Genomic DNA, 9,348 nt, shown 5'->3' on the forward strand with positions numbered 1-9,348 from the left:
CAACCCAAACAAGTCGCCAAAGCATCTCGTCTACCATCAACCTATTGTGTTGATGTTCCCTCTCGCCTTCCGTTGTGTCACTCTGATTATCGTTATTAAGAATCTAGATTACTCAGCTACATCTATCAAAAGCCTCCTTCTCCATTGGTCCCTCTAACGAATCTCTAATTTCGACAACCTTTCATAAGATAAAAGCTAAGCTAACTGGGTCCTAGTAACATATCATAACAACTTGATATGCTTACCTCTCATTAGCGGATCCGACTCCGTCGCCTCCCTTGCATCTATAGTGAATACTCAGCCTGGTTACTGGCTCCTACCCACATCTCGGTTCCTTCTATGGCAGCAATACATAGATATATGTCCAGGACGCCCACAAGTATAGCACATACGACTTTCCCTCATCTGGTGGAACTGAATATTGTTATCCTTTATGAAGTTTTCTTGACCTTGAAGATGCTGAGGAGTGTGTCCATCTTTCTTAAAGTTCTGTCCCCTTGGTCCAAGGTAATTGCCATGAGCTCAGTTGTCAGTATAACCATGAGTTCGTCTAGCCTCAGTTACCTTCTTGGCACAATCCTCCACAACTTGCGCTTTGTTCACTAGTTTCGAGAACATTCTTATCTCCAAGGGAGCTACAACAGTCATGATGTCATCCTTGAGGTCTTCTTGGTACTTGATACATTTCCAACTCTCAAAAGACTCAAGGGCTCCCTGACATACCTTTGAGAACCTACAGATCTCTTCAAATTTGCTTGTGTACTCTGCTACTGACATTGAGCCTTGCTTCAGCTGCATAAGCTCTAACTCCTTTGCTTCTCTCACTGACTCCGGGAAATACTTCTTATAGAACGCCGTTTGAAACACATCCCAAGGGATTTCTGCATTCGGAAGTTGTAGCAACTGGCACTCTCTTTGCCACCAATGTTGTGCCTCTCCTAATAGCTGATAGGCCACAAACTCCACGTATTGGTTAGCCGGGACATGTTGAGCCTGTAGTGCACTCTTTATAGCTTGGAACCAATTGTACGCTTCAGTTGAGTTGGTTGAACCTCTGAAAATCGGTGGATGAACTTTCAGAAATGAAGCCAAAGTCATTGGAGCACTTCCCAAGTCATTACCGTCTCCGTCTCCATTGCCATTTCCATCCCCATTTCCATTTCCGTTTCCCGCTGGTTGCCCCAATCTATGTACAGCTTGCAAAGTCGCAGCAGCATTCGCCTCCATGGTGTTAGCCAAGTTGGCCATTACCGCCATAAACTCGGCATGGTTATCGGCCGGTTGGTTATTCTCAGTTCCTCCCCGGGTATGAGTACAACCTCGTCCGCGAGTAGCCATTAGGGTTACTGTCTACACCAAACAGTTGATATCAAGGTGATCAGTCTCAATATCAAAAGCCTAGTGCTTCAATTATCCTAAAAAGTCACTCACAAACAAGCATGCTATACATATATAAAACAAATAGGCTAAATAGCATGAAAGAAAAAGATACAGAGTATGCAATGAAGCATAATCGGTCTATCCCTCAGGCTCACGAGTACAAATCACTCTGATACCAATAAATGTAACACCCTAATTACCCTAAGCCTTACCTCATGCCGTAAAGCACAGGTTAATCAGAGGTCACAATAATCCTAAGGCTTTTACATTAATATGTATATATAGAAATAATAATTCTAGAAGCCCAATGAAGAAGTAAGCTCAAAAACAGAGTTTCAAAAGCACGAAACGTTCACACGAAGCTACACGAATCGAGGCACAAGATATAGATACGAGATATCAAGACGTATATAGATATATAAGTAGGATAGTCATAAAGTACTAGCCGCAACCTACGGAGTTTAAGCCGACTAGTATGTACAGACATACAGAGTTTTGAAAGTAAAAATAACTTATACCATATCTCTCTCAAAGTAAGCCTCTAAGGCAAATATAAGTACAAAAGTGAGAGAACTAATTCAAAATAACCAAAAGACTCTAAAACATGATAAAGGTCATCCGCTTTGTCACCATCAAGCAACTCACCGAGGTGGATTACGCCATGCATCTGAAAAATAACAACAAAGTATGGAATGAGAACCGGAGGTTCTCAGTATGGTAATAGTGCCCAATAAACCTAAATGATGTTCATACACCTCCCAATTCATTCCTCATCCTACCATCATGCAATTTCACTAATTTCATCCAAAATTCTCCCTTACCTTCCTCAAATTATCAATGTTTACACTCCAAGCATCATTTCTCCATTTCCAACATTTATCAATATCAATAAGCTAATAATTCACTATCAACACTCCAATCATCATTTTCAAACCTCATTTCAATAATGAATAACAACATCAAAGTTCAACATCATAATTCATTGAATCAACAACACCATCATGCATAATCAAATTCAACAATTCCCAACAATCAATTCAATCCTATCCTAAGGTCTACTAGCCTAAGTATCTAGAAATATTATATATTACATAGAGAAAACCGGAACCGTATCTTGGCCGATTTTCAATATATGCTATACACCAAAACTTGGATCCCACAAGCTTCCTAAAGCCAAGGCAACTCCAACAAGCACCAATGTTCAAACTAACATAATATATTTTATAAAAATCAAAACCTACTACTCACAATATATCAATTTACAAGGGTTCTTGAGAAACCATACCTTATCCACTGAAATTTGGGATAGAACCCAATAATTACCCGCTACTAGAGATCACTTAAACAATCAAAATCACAAAACTTACTCAAAAACCAATTCCAAAAATGCAGAATTATTAGGGCGGGAACTAGAGCTTGGGTTTCGATTTCTTACCAACAAAGCTTTAATAGAAACAAAGAGCTCTATGAGAGCTTCGCGTGGTAGCAAACGGCTCGTCAATCGGAGCTCCGTAGCTCAAGATATGGCTCCCGGAAGATGGTGATGAATAGTACCACCCTCCCCCCTCTCTCAATCCACTTTTCTCTCTCTCTTTGGTGCTGAAATGAGGATGCAAATCCTCATTAAAGGTCTTATATAGTTGGCCCGGTCCAATCCATTAGTGTTTTAGGTCCGTTTGGTCCACTTTGGGCCAAAACCTTTAAGATTAATGCCCGGTTTTCAATTCTCAATTATTTTTGTCCTTTTAAAACAATAAATTCAATTTTCAAAATATTATTTTTCGTAAAATATGTTACCGGACAGACTAGAGCCGGTACTGCCAGCTTAAGCACCGGTACACATCTTTACAAAAAAATCTTTCGCAAAAGATACATTTTCCAACTTAGAAAAATTCATTGAATTCAAATTTCATCTTTTTAGTTTCAAAATATCATTTCTATATTTTTGAATCTATCCCGGGAAACTTAAAGTTATTATTATATTAAAGCAGTTTTACATATAAACTCCGGATTTTACAGTAGTCGCCGTACACCCTTGCTCATCTTTGAATGCATGGAAGACTGTGCAAACTTTTAAGTGTGGGGAGGTCGGTCGTCCGACTGAGCGGCCAATCTTAGGTAAAAATTTTCTAATTCCAAATACTTTCACATTTTATTTTATTCTATTACTAGGTCTTTTAGAATTCTTAGTTGCCTTTTTCTTGGCTTGTATATATTTTAGAGCTCTATTTGCATTTTTTATTAGTTGATTACATTTCTTTTCATATATGTATATATATAATAAGCTTAGTCAAAATAATAAAATTTTCCAAGGAATTTATCTATAGGGCATCCTAATTGATTTGAGTTAAAATATTTTTCATTAAACTTGCTTGAATTATATATTGTGGAACATAATTTTTGAGCTAAGAACATACAATCATGTGAGTTTTTAGCCTAATTGTGTGGTTACATTATATTAACCACTATTTTCATTCTTATGTGTGTTATTCTCTTTCTATGAGTGTAATCTTTGATTTGTTTGATTCTTTATGTCCATTGTTTGATGTATATATGCAATTATATGATTGAGACCATCATTTTATTTAGCTCACTTACCCAAATAGCCTACCCTTTTATTTTTCTTTGTTAACCAACTTTGAGCTTATTTAATTTCCTTTTGTTCTTTATTTTAGCACATCACAACCCCTAAGTGACAAACAATAAATGTCTTTAATTTGGATCTTTGATTAGCTTTGGCTAGTGAGAGTGTGTATCATTCAAGTGTGGGAAAGTTTGGGAACATTGGTAGAGATAAAAGTGTATTTTTGTATTTTTGTTAAAGATCTTGGGAATTGAGTACATATTCATGCATTCAATACTTAAACCATATGCATTAGTCTTTTGTGTATATATTATACTATATAAAAAAAAAGAGAGAAAAAGAAAATAAAAATAAAAAGAAAAAGAAAAAAAAGAGAAAAAAAAGCAATAAAAAGAGAACAAAATGCCCCAAAGTAAAGAAATAATAACAATGCATATGTGTTGTGACTAAAAAAGGAATGAATGAGTGTGTGAAAAAGTAAATAATGGGTAACTAGTTTTGCATTAGTGTTAAATAGTGTTCCGAGGGTTACCTGAAACTGAAGGTCGATCTTGGATGAGATCTGCTGTGGTGGCCGGAACTGTCGTGTCCGACTTGTTGGATTTGATGGTGTTGCTGATCCTTCGTCACTGAAGGGTGGTGGTACCTGCAAGAGACTCCGATGCTTAAGTTAGCATGGGCTTTAAGCAGGTTTTTAGTAGAATTAGAGCATGAGTTATACCTGGGTACTCCAGTGTATTTATAGTAGTGTGGAGTGAACTTTCTAGATAAGATAAGTTAGTTATCTTATCTTATCTTTTAAGTGAGGTCATCTTATCTCTTAGGGGAACCACCCTTAGCTTTTCAGGTTTTAGCTGCCTTTAGATTGGGCTATGTCCTTTAATTTGGGCCTGTTCGGGCCTCTAATGTTGATTTGGCCAAACTCTTTTAAGGAAGAGGTCGGGGATCCTGACCTGAAGAGGTCGGTTGCTTTGTCTTCGATCTCCCTAGGTCAGATAGCTCGACCCAGGGTATGAACAGTGCCACTGCTTGAGCTCGATCTTTACTTTTTTTAGGGTCGTGTCTTCATACTTCAACTCTTTTTGGGAGAAGTCGTGCTCGAGCATTTTAGCCTTTTTGTCGATCTTTCGTATAACTCCTGCTGGTCTCCTTTGAATGTGGAGCATTTTTTTTCTTTTTCTTTGTTTAATTACTGCGCGCGTTGTGCTTCCTTGGGAACGTGTGAGGTTTTAAATGCTCATTAACTCCCCCTTTTGCCGTTTCCCTTCCTTCCCTCTTGTCCTTTCACTTTGAATTTTGAAGTCTCATCTTTCAGTTTCTTTCTTCCTTTCTTTTTGCTCCTGTTTTGTGGCTTTGCTTTGTTTTTCTTGACTCTTTGTGTTTCGTCGTTTCACTTCGGAGTGCTTCATCTCCTCTGTCTGCTTCGACTCAAAGGTGTTTGATCATTGCCCCCTTTCTTCCTTGGTTTCCTTTTCTCCTTATAGGTTGGTATCTCTTCCTCTATACTTTTGTTTCGATAGTTTGTTTTGGTACTGCATGCCCCTGATTTATTGCTTGCTGCAGCATATTGTCTTTGCACTTTCGCGTCTTTGAGCCTTCAATTTTCCTAGTTTCAAAGCGGCCGTTTGGTGTGGACTGCGTCGTTCTTCTCTTTGAGCCGTCATTATCTTCTCCTCTGCAGGTTAGTATTTTTTTTCTTTCTTTTTCCTTTTTTGATGACTTATGCATGCTTTTGTAAGGTTTTGACATTGTCCTTGAAAAAACCTTGATTCCTCTGTGAAAAGGTTGCATCTTTTTGTATATTGATCCACTATTTTATGATTTTCTTTGTCGCTCATCTTTTGGGAGGAATGTGTGTCTTCTGATGCTTTTTTCTTTCCTAGGGTTATATTAAGGCCATTCCTGCATTTCTGCGCATCTTCGTTTCTGGGTTTACTACTTTGTTTGAATCGTTTTGGTGAAGAAAAGTTGTAGTCTTGATGGTCCTTGGTGAAAATTTCTTGCTACTTTGTGATGTTACTAGAGGAGGATTGTTTGTGAGATGGTTAGTGCATAAATCATTGGTTTCCTTCTTTTCTGTTTCCTGCCTTGCTACTGCCTCCAAAGGGTGCCCCTGGGTTTTAGTGTGAATCCTGGGGTTTCCCTTTTACTGTCGTATCTGACTCTTGATGTTCATATGTTATTGCCTGAGTTACTTCCTTATTTGCCCGAGTTGTTTGGTAGTAACTCATTTTCCCTTTTCTTACTGTAGGAATAGTTGTCCCATGTCTTCTCGCAAAAATATTGTCGAGATGTCTACCAAGGTCCCGGAGGGCATGTCTGACTGGCTGGATTCTATTGTTTTGATGTGTGTTATGGTGGCTGACCCTGAATACTGCGTACGACTTAGAAGGCACCATAGAATTTGTAGCGATAGGGATCAAGAGAAAAATTATGAGCTAGTGTCACCTGACCCTGAGGAGAGGGTTAGCTTTCCCTCTTTGATTCCAGAAGAACATCCATTTTTCTACGCTTACGACTATTTCTTTAGTCAGTTGAATATTACCATTCCCTTCACTCCCTTTGAGACCGAGTTGTTGTGGTCCTGTAATGTAGCTCCGTCTCAGCTCCACCCGAATTCTTGGAGTTTTATTAAAATTTTCTAATAGCTGTGTCAAGAACTTGATGTCCGACCTACCCAAACTCTTTTTCTTTACCTTTTCGTTTTGACGAAGCTTGAGGCAGCAAAGAAGAAATCCTCCTGGGTTTCTTTCCGAGCTGCTCAAGGAAAGAAAGTTTTTTCTATGTATGACGAATCCTTTAGGGATTTTAAGAACTATTATTTTAAGGTCTGAGCTGCTGAGGGTGTTCACCTTTTTTTCTTGGATGAGAACAATGAGCCCGCCTTTCCCTTATGCTGGAAAAAGAACGTAGTAGTATCCAGGTATTCCTGGAAAAGTCTGGATGAGGTCGAGCAGACCTTTGTGAATGTGTTGGAGGAAAACTGGGGGAACCTCCTCATCTTGATACAAAGAAATTTCTTTCAGATCCTTCCCTTCTTCGAACTAAATTGGGTAGTGGTCGACTTCTTGTTAATAGTTTTGCTTTGTGGTTGAATGTTTATCTTAATCTAATTGTAACTTGTTTTCTTGGTTTCTTTTTTGTAGAGATGGTGAAATCTACAGATTCTATGAAGCATTTTCGTAAGGCGAAGAAGTCGACAGCTGCTTCCAATATCTCGGCCAAGGCTGCGAAGGGAGAGTCTTCCCAGGTTCCTTCAAAGAAACCACCGTTGAGTGCTTCTGGGCTGAGGAAGGTTATTCCAAGTCCTCAAGTCCAAGTTGTTCCCTCTGACCCAGTTAGACCTTCTTCTGGTGCTGCTTCCTCTCCGACTACTGGTCCTCCTCCTAAAAAATAAAAAACTGTTGAACCTTATGATTTGGATGCCCCTGACTTTGATGCCGTGGGGTTTGTTGATAATCAAATTGCTCCTTATGTCCGACTTCCCATGGACGACGTGTCCATTCTTCATCATTTGAATTTTATTACCAATAACAGCATTCGGATGGCTCATATGGGTGCGGCTTTGTTTCAAACTGTCCAAGGTTCCCCAGTTCATGCCACTAAGGAGTTCTTGGAGGATACAAAATCAGAGTTTGATAGAATTAAAGGGTTGAAGGATGAACTTGACGCCAGGGTGATTAAGCTGGAGTTGGATTTGGAGAAGGAGAAGTCTCGGGCTGTCAGGGATGAGGCAGCTGTGAATTTGGCGGAGGAGATGGCAAAAAAGCATAAAGAGAGTTATACTCGCACTTATGCCGAAGTGTTGGAGCTGAGGGGGAGGCTTGAAACTGCCCATGTGGACTATGCCGATCTTCAGGGCCATTTGGTGGACACTGTTACAAGCGCTTATGAAAACTTGAAGGCGCAGGTCCGAGTTCTTACTCCTGAACTCGACCTGACTCTTTTTAGCTTAGATAATGTGGTGGAAGATGGGAAAATAGTGCCTGCCTCAGATGATGAAGATGATGGGCCTCCTCCTGCACCCCCAGCCAAAGCCTCTACAGCCCCGACTTCTTCAAATCCTTCTGCTGAGGTCGATGGTTCCCAACCTGATCCGGATTGTGAGATACTCAATCGTGAGGATGGGACTGTGGATGCTGTCCCTGTAAATATCATTCCTCCTCCTTCTGCTACTGACGCTGCTACTGGGAAATCCTTGCACCCCTTATGATTTATGTGTTTCTATCTCCATAGCCTGACTTGTGGGCTTTTGAACTCTAGTTTTTGTAACTTTGATTATAACTTGGTTCTTTTGACTGTTAGTTGCTTCTATGAAACTTAGTAGATAAACAAATATGCTTTTTGAACTCTTAAGGCCCTCTATCAGGTCGCCTTCTGAGTTTTCTTAGTGATTGCTGGTGCTTCTTTTGATATGCTGATTGTTCTTTTGCAAACTTTGTAGCTTTTGTAGATCTTTTTAGAGTGTTGGTACTCTGCTTGTCCGACCTCTTTTTTTATTAGATCTTTTTATCTGCCTGTTGGGCGAGATGACCCTTGGGGCTAACTTGTTCGACAACCGTTTAGTGTTCTGGCAAAACCTTTTCAGTTAGTTTTTGAACAATTTTGTGGTTTTTTGGACAGGGCTGCATGCTTTGGATGGTCGACTTTGTTGGTTTGAGATACCATGATGAACTAGATTTTCTGCTAGTAAAGAATTTTATGAAAATAATCACGTTGTAAGTATAGCTTCTAAACCAACAAAGAATCCTTTCGTACAAAAGTTTAGTTGTCACAAGTAACAAAACCCAATAAAATTGATAACCGAAGTATTTAAACCTCGGGTCATCTCTCAAGGAATTGCAGGGTAGTATGATTTATTATTGGTTATGAAAAAATGTATATTTTTTGGTTTTTCAAATAAGGAACAGGAAAATAAATTGGTAATAAAGTAAATTAATTATCATGAAAACCAGTGCAAGGTATAAGAACTGGAAATCCCATCCCAGTTATCCTTATTAGGTGTGATGAGAATTGTTTATTGCTCCCATTTAGTTAACCCTTACTAAATAGAGGAAAGTTAAGTGAACTAATCAATTTGATTCCTCAAGTCCTAGTTAACTCCTATGGAAAGACTAGCTTTAGAGGGATCCAAATCAATCAATTTCCAATTTTTAATCAACCGCTGAGTTTGATAACTCAAGTGTCACCAATTACTTAACCAAAGCCAAAAGGGAAAAAATCCAAATTATTTATATCATAAATAGAAGAAAGCAACAATAAATCTGAAATACCTCAAATTGTATTAAATAGGAAATCAAATTAAACATAGGAATTCATAATCCAATTTGGCAACATAAGTAATCAATAGGGGAAATAGATAAAGTAGAATACTAAGACAATTA

General features: G+C 38.8%; 1 protein-coding gene across 1 annotated transcript; it reads right to left on the reverse strand.

Annotated features, from left to right (window-relative positions):
• On the reverse strand, window positions 523-1,338 carry LOC107615341. The gene has a single exon (XM_016317415.1). It carries the CDS (start codon window positions 1,336-1,338, stop codon window positions 523-525), a length of 816 nt encoding a protein of 271 aa, XP_016172901.1.

This window comes from Arachis ipaensis, chromosome B09 (genome assembly GCF_000816755.2).
Source record: "Arachis ipaensis cultivar K30076 chromosome B09, Araip1.1, whole genome shotgun sequence".
Taxonomy (NCBI): Eukaryota; Viridiplantae; Streptophyta; class Magnoliopsida; order Fabales; family Fabaceae; genus Arachis; species Arachis ipaensis.